This window comes from Fistularia commersonii, chromosome 14, assembly GCF_037954325.1.
Source record: "Fistularia commersonii isolate RoL2024-O1a breed Wild chromosome 14, RoL_Fcom_v1.0, whole genome shotgun sequence".
Lineage (NCBI taxonomy): Eukaryota > Metazoa > Chordata > Actinopteri > Syngnathiformes > Fistulariidae > Fistularia > Fistularia commersonii.
In genome coordinates this window covers 10,913,984-10,931,742 of record NC_141297.1, presented here as the reverse complement: position 1 = coordinate 10,931,742, position 17,759 = coordinate 10,913,984, and the positions used below count along the sequence as shown (strand labels likewise).

At 38.2% G+C, this 17,759-nt stretch overlaps 1 protein-coding gene across 1 annotated transcript in view; it reads left to right on the top strand.

The window, feature by feature from the left end:
- sema3g (semaphorin 3G) overlaps positions 1–17,759 on the top strand; it is a 74,349-nt gene that overhangs the window by 38,841 nt on the left and 17,749 nt on the right. The window contains exons 4-5 of the mRNA XM_086159317.1: positions 6,570–6,689; positions 16,884–16,974. Of these exons, the coding sequence (XP_086015443.1) occupies positions 6,570–6,689; positions 16,884–16,974 (211 nt within the window). The remainder of the gene's footprint in view (positions 1–6,569; positions 6,690–16,883; positions 16,975–17,759) is intronic.

The window sequence follows — 17,759 nt, the reverse complement described above, 5'->3', positions numbered from 1 at the left end:
AGGGAAATGCATTTCTACCCTTTTCATGTAACAATAAATGCTCTGAATCTTCAATTCAAAAAAGTACATAGATGGTAAAGAGAAGTACATGGTGCCTTTATAGAACTAGAAAAGGCGTAACAGGTAACCAAGAGAGGAACTATGGTACTGTATGAGGGAGTCTGGAGTGGGAAAGAGGTATGTTAGAGTGGTGCAGGACATGCATGTGAGCGTAAGATAGTGGTGAAGTGTGCCCTAGGTGTGACAGAGAAGCTCAAGGTAGAACTGCGACTGCATCAGGGATCAGTTCTCAGGCTCTTTTTGTTTGCCATGGTGATGTACAGGTTGAAAAGTGAGGTTAGACAGGAATCACCATGGACTATGATGTTTACAGATGACATATTGATCTCTATTGAGAGCATGGAGCAGTTGGAGGATAATCTGGAGAGTGGGAATATATTGGTTCAAGGATGATAAGGTTGGAACTGCCAGCCCGGAGGCCTAGAGGAAGATTTATCGATGGATTAAACTGCAAAAGCAGGTGGGAGAGAAGAGAATGCTTTCAAACTATTTACTGTCAAACTAACTCTTGTAGAAGTATTCAGTTGTTTATTGTTAATGCATACATTTTTCCTAACTTCCATTAAGAAACAGATATATTAGAGAATTAATCAGCATGGTACAGGATCAGCAGCAATTGGAACCCTTTTCATCAGCAGTAAATAGAATAGAGTGTAATTGATGAGATGCTTTAATTAAGAATCATTATTGAAAGCAGAGACGCAATGAACGAAGGTCTCGGTAGGAGAAATGGAAGGTGGGAGTGTATCTGTTACTTGACACACAAAAGGGAGGAAGGTGGAGAAGGAATTAGAGAAAATAGAAAGATAAGGGGAGTAGTATTGTAATATTGCATGTTGGATGCATGGCGTGTCCAAGAAAACAAATGCAATAGTCATTTAAAAAAGTTTTGAAAAGTTTTATCGTTTTGAAAAAGCAATGATGAAAACCAATTTTGTGGCCTCAGTGAAATTTTATTTTATGAAATGCCCAACACATGAATGCATCAGCATCTTGAAGTATTTGTGTCCTCACCATCTGACTCAGCTTCTTCCCATTTAGCAGCCCGGAGGAGGCAACAAAGAAGTAGATAAAGGAAACAAAAAAGGGCTGAGAGGAGGAGGTCAGAAGAGATTTAAAAAGTGCCTTCAATAATGAAGAAACAGCTTACACTCTCCCTTTCAATTGAGAACATGTAATTGTAGAACTGACTGACAGAAAAAAGGAATTAGCAACATTGTATATAAATACGAGGGGAAAAATAACTGAAGGGTGGAAAATATTTAGTAATGAGCTCTTCTTTGATGTTCTGAGACATCATTATGTTGGGTCTCATTTGGAGGATAAACCTTCAGTCACTTTAGAACTGCTCAGAATACATAAAGGGGCACTAATTACTGGTTAACAGACACACGTGTACACACACACTTGCACATCCAAGGCAGACGGTTGTGAGTGCTACGACTTTTTGCGCACTCTTGTGAGCACAAAGAAACTCCTGACGACCCCATCCATCTGGACCTGGTTAGAAAGTGTGCTTGTGTGTGTCTGTAGGTGCTTACTGTCGGCATTTGAAGTGGCAGGTGTGTCTCGGGTGTCCTATGTCTGTTTTATTAGGTGTTTCCTCTCTGTGATGCTCTCGAGTCTCATACATTGGTTGTGTGAGTATGTGTGTTTGTAACTGTCCATAGTGAAGAATATACAGTTACAATGCAGTAGTAAACAGGTCGTAAAACTGTGTGTAACACTACTTTGCTTTTGCCAAACGTCATGAAGCTTTTTCGTTTGTGTGTGTGTGCGCGCATGTTTGGTTGTGTGTCTGTATGTGTGAACAATATATAGAAATGTCTCACTTTTAATGTTTCAGGCTTTTTTTAGATGAAAATTAGATGGATTACCGCCGTATCTTGTGGCATTTACAGAAGCAGACAGCAAGACACACACACACACTCACCAACACATTCTCCAGCTCTTGTTTAGTGTGTATCTGTTAAACATAAGATGTGTCTGACAAAATCTGGTAGGGATGAAAAGGTGAAAGGTCTTCCCATTGTTTTTTTTACGTGTGTGTGTGTGTGTGTGTGTGTGTGTGTGTGTGTGTGTGTGTGTGTGTGTGTGTGTGTGTGTGTGTTGTGTGTTGTGATGTGATTTACCAAATGTAATTGGTAGAGACCTAAGGACAACAAAGCAAGTTCCAGGCAAGTTCTACAAATGTGATTAAAAGAAAAGGCACTCTTCAATTATGCCAGAGATCATTTTGTTTGAGAATAGAGAATAATGGTGAAATTCACAGAACTGTACTTGATGTCCTACATACTGCAAAGCCTTTGTTGCTACATGCCCCCGCAGTAAACGAGTGAGCGATAAATAAGAAGTTGGGAGCTGTCCTTTTTATCTCTCTAATGAAACTTTGTGTCTTCACAACCTCCTATTGACAAGTGTCTACTACCGTAAACAAAGTTTTAATGATAGCGTTGCCTCCCAGAGTCACCACCTCATGACCTTCACCATCATTAATTCAGCCCAGACAAATAAATAACAGGCCAAGGGGAGGAACTGGGCGGCTTACGCCAGGCATTTACTATCTTGCTGTAGTTTTTATCAGTTTTTTTATTAAATCTCCATGCATTGGCAATTTCCACTTGCATTGCTAATACAGAATTATGCCAGTTCTGTTATATCATGCCCTGGAGCGAAATTGTATTTTTCTTACCATAAGAAAATGAAAAAAGACCCTCCTATTTGTGATCACTTTATGATGACATTAGAATATCTGTAAGGTTTGTGGTCAATCTGTTCAGAGTGTAGAGTGTACCCAGCTGTTCACACATTGATAGCAGATATTGTTCTCAACTCCTTGTTACCATGTTCAAGATAAGTGCTCTTGACAATGTTTGGTATAATCCAATTCCATTGTGCCTGTCAGTTTGACCACCCAGCTGACCTCACTGTTTAATATTTTTCTTCACAAACTAGGTACTGTGTTTTCTCATGTTAAAATACAGTATTTACTTTAAAATCTGTCAATTTTAACCTTTGTCTCGTGTCTAACAAAGAATATTTTTCACTTCATAACAGCAGATTGTCTCTTTAGATTCTAAAGCGTACATTTGATGCATGATATTTCATAAGGGTTTTGGTGTATTTGGCTGGTACCATGCAGAATATCCATAAATAAAAGTATGAAAGTATTTGTTCTGTCATAATGAAGTTTAAAAAAATAATAACAAGACAAAACAGCTGTTTTTACTTTGTCAAAAATGTTACCATTGAAATGTCTTGTCATAACCCAAGCTTAGTTTAATAAAACTTGTATTTATTGTCTTGCCCCTGCCCAAATGTGACCAATTGAAATTCATAAGGGAATTATAGTGATATATTTTGGTTTCCAAATTCCTTCCTAGATGTGTGGAAGAAACAGAGCAAAGGAAAATTCCTCAACTTTTACAAAGTAATTAACTCTATTTGGTTCAGAGCAAACACACATTTGGTCTGAGGTAAAGCCAAAACTCTTTCTCAGGAAAACTGCCACCCATCGCCATTAAAAAAAGAAAAATGTGACTAGAAAAAGACCCAAAAGAGGCCTCCAGTCGTCCTACCCTTCCCTTGTTTTGATATGATGTTGTAGCTGTGCAAGGAAGCTGAGCAGAGATTTTTCCTTCTTTGAACGATTTAAAAGGTTTTTCAAATAACCTTGTATCTTATTATAAATCAATTTTCATCGTGATTTTAAAACCAATCAAGAACACTTAAAAACTCCTTGTCCCAAAATGCGTTGCTTGGCCTGTTCATCAAGCTGCCAGGCTTTGACCCTCTATCATGTGTGTCTCTGTCATTTTGTATTAGATTGAGTTGACTATACATAGACTTGTGCATGTGTATATTTTCGCATGTGCCCATTATTCCCTCTCCCTCTACAGATTTTTTTTTGTCCTCTGAACACAGACTGTTTATACTGGACAGTGCTCCCTGTCCCGGTCAATGGTCATACAAAACTGCCGTTCCCAAATTCTGAGTCAGGAACAGAAATGGGTCTTAAATGTGTTTTTATTGGGTCACAATTGGGTAGGGGAAAATATATTGTGCTGATGTGTGAATCCATGTTCCTAATCAAATTACAATAAGGCTTTTTTTTCATTTTTTGCTTCTCTAGTACAATAGTTGGTCATCGTGCCTGTGGGATGTTGTTTAAATATTTAAAGAGAAATAGATACTTATAACACTTATCAGATGTGATTAAACAGTATTTTAGAATATTAGACACACACCTCCTTCCTTCTGATTGTGTATCTATAAAAGAATCAAACTTGTCAGATTGATATATTTTGATACTGTGTCATAGGCTTTGTAAACGTATCAAGACACTAATTCTATTATTTGGATCCTTTTTGCTCATACTGAGGTCTCATTGTCCAAGTCACAATCTCGTCTTGTGTGGCTGAGGTACTTCTTGATTGTATTGGAGAGTTGAAGATGACTGCAATTCTCGCTGAAACTCATGCAACACTGTTCTCGTTTCTTTAAGATCTCAACAATTCCAAGTGTGAATTGATTTGGCAATGATTTGGTTTGTATAAAATGTGATTCATACATTTTTTAAATCCTCATGTCACATGGCTTAAAGGGAAGCTTCTTTGACCTGCATGTTGTAGAAGGGTGTTGCAAGGAAAGGTTATGTCATCACACAACTATCCCTTGATAATGAAAGTTGAACAAAGGAACATGAGAAGCTTTTGTTTCTACAAAACTGCCCTGACCCTGACTATTCATGCGCTGGTTAATTATCTCCATTTTCAATACTGGCAAGATCTTAAGACTACTCCCTGCGATCTCCCAGAGAGCCCAAACAAGATTTAGTAATAAACCACACCACCACTCCCTTTATTGCCACTTAATCTCAGCAAAACCACACAGATATACAAAACCAGAATTCCCTTGGCTTAATAGTTCAGGCATATGTCTTTGTCAACTTTTCACTCCCGTCTTTACACTCGACAGCCACAAAGATCTCCCTGAATAGTTTTAGAAAAAAATGCATTGAGCCCTATTCATTCTCAGGCCCCTTGGTAAGCTTCATAGAACTCAAATATCTCCTGCAAGGAGAAAGAATGTCATGATGTAAACTGAAACCTCTTTTCTTTTGATAGCTATCAAATTCCCTGCTAAATTCCTTCCATTTTCTTTTTGATTTGCAACAGATTTCAATAATTATACAAGTTTTATATTTATAACACATTATTTTTTTATTGGATTGTTTTTGGGAGGGGTAATGAAATTAGCACGTCGGGTATCAGGGCATGATTTTGTAAACTACGTACTGCTCTGACTTTCCATGGTTTTCATTATGTCTCCACTGACGCAACAGAGGAGACTTTGCAGCCTGAGTTCTGAAAGTCATGGGGACCATCAGACATGGGGAGAACATGCAAACTTCACACAGAATAGTCCCCTATGGGAATCGAACCAGGATCCTTCGTGCTATCAGCCAAAAGAGCTAACCCCTATCCAAAAAACACCTTCATTTGAAATAAAAGCCGTATTTACACAAATGAATATGACATTCTAAAACACATTGTATCTCAGTCAACTGATTTGATTTAACACTGGTTGAATACACACGCTAACCAACACAACATTTAAACCTATAGATCTATACTCATCATGCAGATATGGGTTTGACCTTGTAAACTTGCATCCAATCCTTTCCTTGTTAACGGTCCCTCCATTTATCAACCGCTTATGCTACTGACAGGAGGAAGGAAATTGTCATGCACTTGTTTCCCGTGGTCCTCTGTGTAGAAGAGTATTGTCCCTAGTCCAATCTACTCATCTTTTGTTCTCAATCTTCGGTGTGGTGAGTGTCTGTGGCTGGTCTATTAATATTGTCAGCGTATAGGAGTCATAACACCACATGTTAATGAAGCATTGTTTTGCTAAAATCTCTTACAATTTCTCAGGAAATAGGTCATTCAGAAAAAAAGAACAAGAAAGTCTTTCATATTTTCCCATGGGTGTCCGGACACTTATGATTTTAAAGTTCAAATGTCTCCTGTACCCATGTGATGAAACATGGTCTGCAACGACAGTCTCTACATGGCTTGAATCCAAAAATCAATGATATTTGTAAAGTGAGGGTCAGAGAATCAACCACGTTTCATCTAATAAAGTTTTTTACTTTGCCCTCATTCATAACATTTGGAACCACCAAGATTATCTAAGAAGACATTGTTTTCTCTACAAAGCATCTGCCTTTAACAGCTACTTGTTTGCTGCATGATGTAAATTACAGTATATTTTCTCCACCCAGCAAAATCTATTTCTATGTTATATGCAAAGTACAAATGTGTAGATGTACAGACAATACCCAAATACCAAAATAGGGCTTGGTGACTGATAATTAAATTTGCCATTTGTTGTTAGATATGAAAGGACTTTGAAGTTTGATGTTATACAACATTCGGTGAAATGAAATCTATTTGACTAAAAATGACAGGACACTAGATTTCAATGTATGTCTTTTTGATTTGTAGACGGAGTGTGCCAACTTCGTTCGACTCCTGCAGCCTTACAACCGCACTCACCTCCTAGCCTGTGGCACTGGTGCCTTCCATCCGATGTGCACCTTCATCTATGTGGGACACCGTGGAGAGGTAAACTGGGAAGGATATGTGCTGTGTGTTTGACCTCTGTGAAAACTGGAGGGAAAAAAAATCATACTCTCATTAAAAACGTATATGCTTGACATGGACAAATGCACTCCGAAAGACACAGAGGAAACAAATCATATTCTTTTTGTCGCCAATACATTCCGAGAATAATAAGCTTTGATAAAAATTAAATAAATGAAAATAGATTTCTCCAGCTTTCACTTGCATTTCAAACCAAATATTTCACATTTTCAAAATATCCATATATATATGTGTGTGTGTATATATATATATATATATATATATATATATATATATATATTTATTTCAATATGTGTTCTCTGTTTATTTTCTTTTGTTTTGTTTTACATCATCAAGTTTTATTAACTTTTAAGGTGACATTGGGGCCTGTACAGTACAGTTGTAATGGATAACGTGTTATTTTTTAAAAACTATATGTTTTCAATGGATAGAAAAGGTACCTCAAGTGTTTGAAAAGAAACCACATGAGACAGAAAAAAAACCTCCAAGTTCTTTGCTATATTGCATGGGTTCTTTTGACCTAATTGATTTAAAAGTCATAATAACTGCAACCTTTACTTCAGGGTAAAGGCCTTTTAATCCTTAACCATATAATCACCCTTCTATTCATGTGGTCACTTTAGTTTTGTTGAAATTCCAGAGAAAACATCTCCTTGGCTTTCGTATTTCTTTCTTTTTCAAGGAGGTACCTCACGATAAACTGATGGACTGATGAATAAATAATTGCCGCCCATCCCCATTTCCCCATCCCACACTCACATGCAGGAAACACATTTAGAAACTTTAGACTGTATATAAAACATTTGCTCATCAATACTTGAACTCTGATGCAAATACTGAAGAAAACCTTATCAATGACCTGGAAATACATTGTATTAACATTGTGTAATATCCCATCTTAAGAGCCCTTTGCATCATTATGGTAAGCAAAGATGAGGGGAAAAGTTGTAACTACATAAATATTGAAAACTGTTCTCACGACATGATCAGAAAACTGTGATCTAGAAGAGAAAACCCAAAAAAAAAGAACAAATTTAGTTGGTGCCTAAAATGTTGTTTTGGGAAATGCTCTACCCAGGTGTCCTGGTTCTGCGCTCACATCCGAGGGTTCAAGATAAAGCTTCAGCAGGTTGCTATTCACTGAGTTTTTCTCTGGGGCTACTCCGCTTCAGCAGTAGGCCTTCTATATATCTCTTTTACCACGCATGCTGTCTCTGTAAGCGGCACTTCAGCTGAGTTGGACCCTCCGCAGAGTCTCACACCAGAGCCAATAGAAAGACAAGAGACACTGAATGGGGCCATTAAGAGAGACTGCTAGTGCACTGTTTTGTTCCAGATCCCAGCCCAATGTGCCGCTTAGCGTGGCACTGCAGGAGGGAGTCAAACTGGGCATAGAGTGTGCGGAAAGCTGGAAGTTGGCAAAGGACTACTAAAGGGAAATGAAATATTGTGGTGGGAACGTGCCAACATTTTTGTGGTGTGTTTAGAGCAGTGAATTGAATGACTTTTTCAGTACGTATAGGACAGTTAAATACAGGGGGTGCACTTCCACATGTCTTTTGTTTTTTTTTGTGGATTTGGGTGTTAGTCAGAGTGTGTTTTCTCCTTGGTGCAGATTTCTGCCCTGGCCTCCATGTGTCATCCTCACTGGTTTTGGCAAGTGGAGTTTATGTCTCGATATGAAAAACGCTGCACACCCCACTCTGTACTAAATGACTCTGAGCCCTTTATCATTTAATAATGGTGTGCACAGTTAAGAAAAAAAAACATGCAGATGAAAAAAAAAGCAGAACCAGCATTGGGTATTAATTTGCCGAGAGTAAAAGCAGCAGACATGTTGAAGCTCATGTGTGTGAATAATCTTACTTAGCCATCCAGGAAAGCATTTCAGTTTGAACAACTTTACGCAGCGCCATACTCTCCATTGTGGATTTCTGCCTGTGTGGAACTTCATGATTTTGTCCCATAGATTTGTTTTTCTTTGTTTTCTGCACACAAAGTAGGAAATCCCTTTATGATTGCAAAAGTGGTGCAACTACTCCATATACATTGCTGCCTTTATTTTATTTATCTCAGGAAATGTGTGTGTTTATAGTCGTGTGATTTTCAGTATAGGCTTGGTGCACATAAGAGCATTATTTGGCTTCATAGCAAAGTTTGTGCCTGTGGGTTCATTTAGCTTCTTACAGATGCAGCAATCTCCCCAGGTGGCCAGTTACCTCATAGATGGATTGCACCATAGGGATCTTGTCCATTTATTTAACCAATTGTTAACTGGTGAAGAACACACGCATGTGTTTGCCTGACCTCTCAGGGGAGCCACAGCTGTACTGAACTCTTTGTGGGATGAACTTAAGCCCCCAAGGTGTTTCATCTCAGTGAGGGGCAGGCATACAAGCACTCTTGGTGCCTCTCCCATGTCATCACTCACTGTGTATCAGGCCTCTGTTGTCATCTGTCGCACTTTTTTTTTTCTTCATTTGGCCATTGCAGTGTTGTTAGAATTCGTTTTATTTTTTTTATTTTGTTGCTGTTGAGAAATAAGTGGAGTGGTACTCATAGATAAGCTTAATCATGAGGTTATTGTTCCTTGTTAGCTGAGATCAACTATATTTCCTGCTTTCATTCAGAGATTAAAACAAGTGATTTTGTGTTTGTTAGTGGTCACAACCAACTCTTCCAGTTACTTGTACAAAATCGTTGGAATTTCATTTAGAGTAGACTGAAAGGCTTAAATATCTGAAAGTCATTTCAACAAATATATTACTGTCCTTATCATACATATATTTAAATTCAGTCTATAATACCAGCTTTAACATCTCTCTCTCTTTCTCTCTCTATCTCTCTCTACGGTATCTTTCTTGGGCATACATGCACACACACATATGCATACGTGTGTGTGTGTGTGTGTGTGTGTGTGTGTGTGTGTGTATATATATATATATATATATATATGTGGGATAACTTTTTCATTAGATTGTGACAGTGTCCACACAAACATTTCAGACCGATTCAGCAAGATTTCTAAGTTTAACATTTCAGTAAAAGTCTACTTTCATTTCATATAATGCTTTCTGGCAATTATTGTATGAAGTAAATCACTTCCTTGAAAGCAGAGCTCAGCAATGACCCCTGAAAGAGCTCCACATGGGAGTCCAATGAGGGCGAGACACAAAATGATCTTCAGCATGGGCTATAGTACAGTACTAACGCAGATAAAAGACTTGACTTAAACATTAAAAGTTCAATGAAAAGTGCAGTCTTCAAAAATGATCAATGTTCATTTGTGCTGTTGTGTAAGCCTAGCACACTTGAAATAAATGAGGTCTCTCATTGAAGCTCAAGCCCTTTCTATATATTTTGCTTTTTTATAACTCATTTTACTCTTAATCATATTAGAATTTCTCTGTAGTGGTCACAATCACTATTAATCACCTCTGGCCTCCCCTATCCCCTTTCCTCTTCTTCATTTCCATACTCTGCACCTCACATTTTCCTTTTTCAACATTCCTGTCTTTTTTTTCCATTGACTCTAAATGAACAAAAAACGTTGTTGAAAGACAATGAAAGAATATGGGAAATAAAAAGGTTCACAGGCTTTTGCAGGGGGGAGAGCCAACCAGTGAGTGACAAAGGCAATTATTTGACAGAGGCAATTTAAGAAAAAAGAAAGGACTTCATGAGTAGGTTGAATAAAGTCTGTTGTTTTTCCAACTTGTCTTCCAGATTCTTGACATTCAAACCACATTAGACTTTTACAGACATTTACAACCGTGAACCATTTTCCTGCCACTTTAATTTGTAGCCAACTATGGCTGGGAAAAATTTTAAAGATCAGCAGTAATCAAATGAAGATAAAACTCAGCATCCTTTCCAAAGTCTTTAAAAAATGAACGGTGATAGAGGACAAAGGCGGGATACGGTGGGGCTGCTAATTAGAGGCTTTGTTTAAATCACTGAAGGAGGAGGAGAGAGATTGAAGATGCAGCCAAGAAGCTGCTTTGTAGCCAGATGGTTTAATATTATTCAAACTGATTGCTTCAATGTAGGTTTTCCGTTAAATGACTATTTTTGGTATCTGCTAGAAGCCCTGTTTTTTTTGCTAATAAGGCTCACAAAGTCAAGGCACTTAATGTATCTTGAAACTTGTTATTGTTAAGTCTTACAAGATCTATACCTTATAAAAACTCATATTGCAACCAGGCTCTTATTGTAGCCTGTTGTGTTCAAGTGATGTAGCAATTAGTAGGATTGAGACCAGTCTGAAGACCTATAACTGTTGGTCTTTTTCTTGAATTGACCGCATTTTTCTTTTAAGTCTGTCATGATACATATTACAAAAACTACCTATACATTGCCTAATTGCCTTCTCATTGTAACTGGATATATAACTAAATAGAACTAAGCCTCTCAAACACTTTCATGGATTATTGCACTCCTATAAATTAGTGCTTAATCAGCAACAACACCACAGTAGATTATTAATGAAGCCCCAAACTGACCAAATGAAGTGCGCTGCATCACACAAGAATTAAAGTACATGTGTTATCAAATTTCACTTCTACAAATTGATTCAGATGTTTTTATTCATAATTTATATATCAGAACATCTAACACCAATCACTTTGCTCAAAATTCAATACACAAATATCAGTGCTTGAGAGAAATGACAATTGGCCCTGGGATATCCTGACAGGCAGTCAAACACAAACACAAACCCCCATGAGTTAGTATGAAAATACTAACTCATTTATTTGGCTTGATGAAGGTAGTAGATGTAATTCTTGGATTTTTTTACCCTCTACTTCTTATTTACCGATATTGTAGTCTGTTGGTCTCTGTTGAGAAACAAGTGTATGTCATTCCATTCCCAGATTTGCTCTTCTTTTAATTTCGACTGCTCCCTTCAGAGACTGCCATAGTGAATCAACCCTTTTTAACCCTATTCTCTGAATCCTATTTTCTCACACCAGCTAACTTCACATTCTCTTTCTCTATATCAATTATCAATTCCATTCCCTGCTTTATAATAACGCAACTTGGCATGACAAGTGCTGATGATTCTCAGAGATCCTCTTTAAACTTTGCACATTCCAATTGTAAGAAAGTTAATGTTATGAGGATTTTTTCGGGCTTTCCCTCTAATAGTAAGTTTATTAAACAGAGAGATTGGAGTTTAATGATGATATAATCTAAATAAGGGTTTTTAGAGTAAAATGACACAAGTTCTTGCGTGTGTGTGTGTGTAGCCACTAGTCGAAATGGTTGTGTTGAGGGCGTCCCAAAGTATTATACTTGGCATGGTAGAGTTCTCAGATGCCTGGATGTCTCTCTTGTGTCTCCATGTGTATTTGTATTGGCCGAGTTTGGCTAAAGTCACTGACAGTTTAATCAGCAACACAGGCAGCCATGCCATTCCTCAGGATCACAATGAGATAACACAGTTTGTGCAAACGCACAAACTTCTTCTAAATAGCCAATATAAAATCCACAAGTTTGTCTTTCTTTCACATATACACATATACAAAGCCTGAAGATTTTTACTTTCGCAATGAGACAGCAAAAAAAGAGTGATTTGGAAGTGGTCTGTAAGGCTGAGAGAGGGACTTTAAAAGCAGACACATAAGGAAATTAGAGGAAAAAAATTTAAATGAGGAATACACTTAAAATGAAAGAACAACTGAGTTGGGAGGTTCACTGGGTGACAAAATGAACAGCACATAAAAAAATGTTTGCATTTAAACTACGGTAACTATACCTATATCAGCACAAATATGTCAATTTTTCAAAATTATTATTGTTGTATGTATGTATTGTATGTATATTGTATGTTATTGAAATGAAACCCCTTCTTTGCAATGAACTGTGTTTGTTTCTGTTTGTTTTTAATCCTTTCTTTTCATGCAATCTGCATTATGCCTCATCTGGATTGCATGATAAATGGCCAGTCTGTTTTCATGACTTTGACTGGCTCGTTGAATTGGCCCATGTTTGATTCTTGATCATTTATCACGCTTTTGCACTTGGCATTTGTCATTCAACTGTGCAAGCAGAGTTGCACGTACAAAACTTTGTATGCAAGGGTGTATCTACTGTTTTTTTATGTATTTTTATCCAGCTGACTTCAATATCATCATGTCCCTTGTGACCTGTCTTCAATGAAAGACCCTCTTAATAACAATACACTATTGTCTATAAGAGGAAAAGAGACTGAGACTCACACAGAGTTCACTGTGGGGACATTTAAATTTGTAATATAGACTTGAATCCGGCATGAGGTCTCACTGCAGGACCTGTCACCTCTCATTCCTTTTTTCTGTCCTGAAAAGTTGAATGTTTTGGACCAAGACTGATCACATCAAGGCAACACTAATGCTAGCACATAAAAGTGTTGATAGAAACACTGAAAACAACAAAGTACATTTTGTTCAAAGTGACCCTGTTTTGGCCTGACATCACAAAATCTCAGGATGTAGCCAATATCAATCAGGTAACGGTCTTGACTGTCAAATAAAGAAACCCTCTGTTATTTTATTGCTTCAGAGTAGATTTAAAAATCCTTCTTCTTGCCTAAAAAGCTCTAAATGGCCAGGTGCCATCATATCTCAAAGATCTGTTTGAACTCTATCACCCTGGCAGATCTTTATGACCCCAGGATACAGGGCTACTTGTGGTCCCAAGAGTCTCTAAAAGCAGAATGGGAGCCGAAGCATTCAGTTACCAAGCTCCCCTTCAGTGGAACCATCTTCCAATCTCGATCCGGGGGGTGAACACCCTCTCTTTGTTTGCAAATAGGCTTAGATCCCTCCTTTTTAGAGAAGCTAATTGTTAGGGTCAGGCTAACCCATGGTTATAGTGCATTAGGCTTAGTTTGCCAAGAGATATATCATGATGCACCCCTCTCATTCCTCCCACCCATGCATGATAGTAACCTAATATCTTTTCCTGATGCAGGTTCCCCATGGGATGTTCCATGGGATAATCTACCACAGTGGTCAAGCTTGGTGTCCACCGTTGCTATTTCTTTTATGAGTATTAAAGTTGTTATAGTATTATTTCAGCTATTACCATGTAACTGCCAACATCACTGCTAGTAATATATAGCTTGTACCAGCCCCTCCCAACCCTCATACACCCTCTGTCTCAAAAACATTGTTTTGTATCTCTCTGTCTTCTCTCTTTCTCAGTCTCTCATTTTACCCTGGCTGGTTGAGACAGAAAGCCGCCAACATTGATCTTGGATCTGTTCAAGGTTTCTTGACAGTATAGGGCTGTTTATCCTAGTCTCTATCACCAAGTGCCTGCTCATACAGGAATGTTGGTTCTCTGCAAATAATCTTGGAGTGTGAGCCTGACCTACTCAACAGTTGCCATGAGACAACTGTGTTGTGATTTGATGCTATATAAATAAAATTATATCTGACTTGACTTGACTTTACTTGACTTCCATAAGGGTCACCCAAGGGATTTATAGCGCTTTCCTTTCCTATCCCTCCTATCCTATCCTTACGTAGTTCAATGTTTGATCCTGAAAAAACATCAACTGTTTTGTGATTTGTGTGCGATCTTTCATTCTGATACTAAGAATGTATAGACTTCTCTGTATTATTTCTCTTTCTTGTTGACCATATCATTATTTTATATTTTGTTCTATAAAATTGAAGACACACTTGACATCAGACTCATCATTTTTCAGCAAATAGAAAAATATTTCGAGGATTTGGTCCTTGTTTACTCTTAACAAACCCGTTAAACCTCAGTTGACAAAACACATTTTTTCACTCCTTTATTTGTGGTTTACCACCAATATTTTTTCATGAAAATGTCTACAATGTGACTATACCATTGTTATTGCTCATTTTTAAGGAACAAATCAGATACACTGCCAACAGGACACCACAGCTAAGTGTAGACAGGTGAGCAGAAGCTCAACAAGCCTGATGCACTCCTTTACCCTGGTCAGGTTACTCCAGGACTTTGACAAAGTAATACTATTTAAAGAATTCTTGTCTGACAGCAGGATTTTAGCATATGAATGGCAATCAGAGGCGTTTGCCCAAAAAATTGAGAGCAAGCATCCACCAGTTGATGCTCCTGTAGCTAAAACAATATGAAACAAACAGAAGACTTAACAGAATTTACATGAGTCAAGGTTGATGTTCTTCTATTTTGAAATTCAAATTATCATGGTCATATAAACATAAAATCCTGTTTTTTTTTTTTTCAACATTGCTTGTAATCCAATTACGTTTTTTTTTTTTTTTTTAATCTATCATAGACTCCTAAGTATTCTGTTTCACAGCACTGAAAAATGGGTGGGAAACTTGTCTGAACTCTGGCAACTACTCTGATCCTGCATTTCCTTGTTTCTCAGACAGCATCACGGGTCTCAGACAGACATAGAGTTCAGTAGAAGGACAAATAAATCTGTAACACTGGCTTAAATAGAAATGAGCTCATGTCCCATTGTCTGGGTGTGCTGTGGAAAAGAGACGAGTGAATTGTATCTTGTATTAACAAAATCCACACAGTTATATAAGGTTTGATTATGCCAAATAGTCTAGTAATAACATGAATAACATCAACAACAGTGATAACATGGGAATTAAGAAATTGTGATTGAACAGTACAACTCTAGCACTGTTTTTTTTCAGTTTTCCAAAATATATTTTATGTAATTTGAGTCATGTTTAACTTGTTCGTTTTCTACTGGATGGAAATTTAAAAAGAGCAGTAAGCAAGGGAAACTTTCATTAACAGGAATTTTCACTCTCAACAGTATGAAATGATTACTCCTTAATACCTTTCATCTTAAAGAATGAAAGAATGAATTGGTGATAAGTGACTAAATCTTCTCCTTTTGGCCTTTCCCTTCAGGGGTCGCCACAACGAGTCAACTTTCACCATCTAACCCTATTCTCTGTATCCTCCTTTCTCACACCAACTAACTTTATTTCCTCTCTCACTATGTCCATAAATATTCTCTTTGGTCTTCCTCAAGACCTCCTGTCTGGCAGATCCAATTCCAGCATCCGTCTACCAATATATCCACTATCCCTCCTCTGTACATGACCAAAACATCTTAGCCTGGCCTCTCTGACTTTCTCTTCAAAACGTCTTACATGTGTTGTTGCTCTGATTCTGATCATAATCCCGGTCCTATTCCTGATCCTATCCATCCTTGTCACTCGCAAAGAGAACCTTAGCATCTTCATCTCTGCGAATTCTAGCTTGACTTCCTGTATTCATCACTGTAACTGTCTCTAGGCCTCACCACTGTCTTGTACACCTTTCCTTTCATTCTGGCTGATAGTGTTCTATCGCATAATACCTCTGACTCCACCTTTTCCAACCTGCTTGAAACCATCTTTTCATCTCTTTTCCACACTCTCTGTTGCTCTGGACTGTTTACCCTAAGTACCTGAAATCCTCCAACTTCTTGATCTCCATTCCCTGTAGCCTCTCCGTTCCCCCCGGGTTCCTCTCATTCACACACATATACTCTGTCTTGCTGCGACTAACCTTCATTTCTATCCTTTCCAGCGCATACCTCACCCTCTCTAGAGTTTCCTCAACCTGTTCCCTGCTCTCACTACAGATCACAATGTCATCGGAAAACATCATGGTCCATCAAGATCCCTGTCTAACCTCATCTTTCAGCCTGTCCATCACCACTGCAAACAAGAAGGGACTCAGAGCTGATCCCTGATAGAGTCCCACCTCCACATTGAACTTCTCTGTTACCCCTACAGCAAACCGCACTACTGTCTCACAGCTAGCGTACATGTCTTGCACCAATCTAAAATACTTCTCTGCCACTTCAGACTTCCTCATACAAGACCAGAGTTCCTCTCTTGGCACCCTGTCATATGCTTTTTCTAGGTCTACAAAAACACAATGCAGCTCCCTCTGGCCTTCTCTGTATTTCTCCTTAATATCTTTCATAATCATGTTCAATTGTTCCTCACATATTGTCCATTACTGCATATAAAAAAGCCACAACATGTGGCTTCAGCGTGTAATGCTTGATTCCTTCAGACCCCTGCTGTTGGTTTTGTTACATAATTACCCCAAGTTGAGATATTTTTTGACAAACAGGGGGAAAAGTCAAAACAAAGCAATCTAATCTGACCCATTTTTCTTTTTTTTCCACAGCATGTATTCACAATGGATCCACTCAATGTGGAAAATGGACGAGGGAAGGTACCACATGATCCCAGCCTCCCCTTTGCAAGCACCTTCAGTGGTATGCCACATCATGTTATCAGCTTAGTTTCTTCAGATTATGTTTCTTAGTAGAAAAGCTCTAGTTGGAGGGAAAAGCTGATGCTGTGCTTTCGCAGAATTGTATGTAACATTACCAAAGGGCTAAAATTCAAACTCCTGGTACAGGGCTGTCTCTGAGTTTAAATCACTACTATTCTGAAGGCTTATGCTCAATGCCTGATCAAGATCACTGACCCCTCAAACCCTCAGGGATCATTAGCAAACATAACTTTGCCGCATACCAACGCACTGGAACCAAGAAGCAGTGGTACGTAATTTAAACTAAATCAGTCCTGCGTCTGCATTCACTCCCATCTACATTGACCGTTTACATCCAGCACCAGGTCCATCAGCCGCTAACCCCTGCAATGGTCCCCAGCTGGTCTTTTGCCTACCACCACAGCCCGACATACAGCTGTTTCTTCTGTCATTTATCAATATCCAGTATTTCCAACCCTGTAAGTGTCGGTTATTGTTTTTTTTCAGTTTCAGGGTCATCTTGCAGAGCTGCTCCTCATTCCAGAATCATCAAACTGCCCATGTGATATGCTGTCAGTGTTTCTTGCCCTTAGATTCCATGCATCTTAGTTTGTCGTATCCCTCAATCCCTCAGATGTAACTTTTAGTCAAATTTTAATTATTTGAATCTTGAACAAGAGCTAATGTTTGTTACTTTTTTCATGCATCACAGCTGACTCAAAGTTTCTTTCTTCAGTTTTTGTATAAAGATTCCACTGTTACAGTACTCCAATATCATCCTCTACT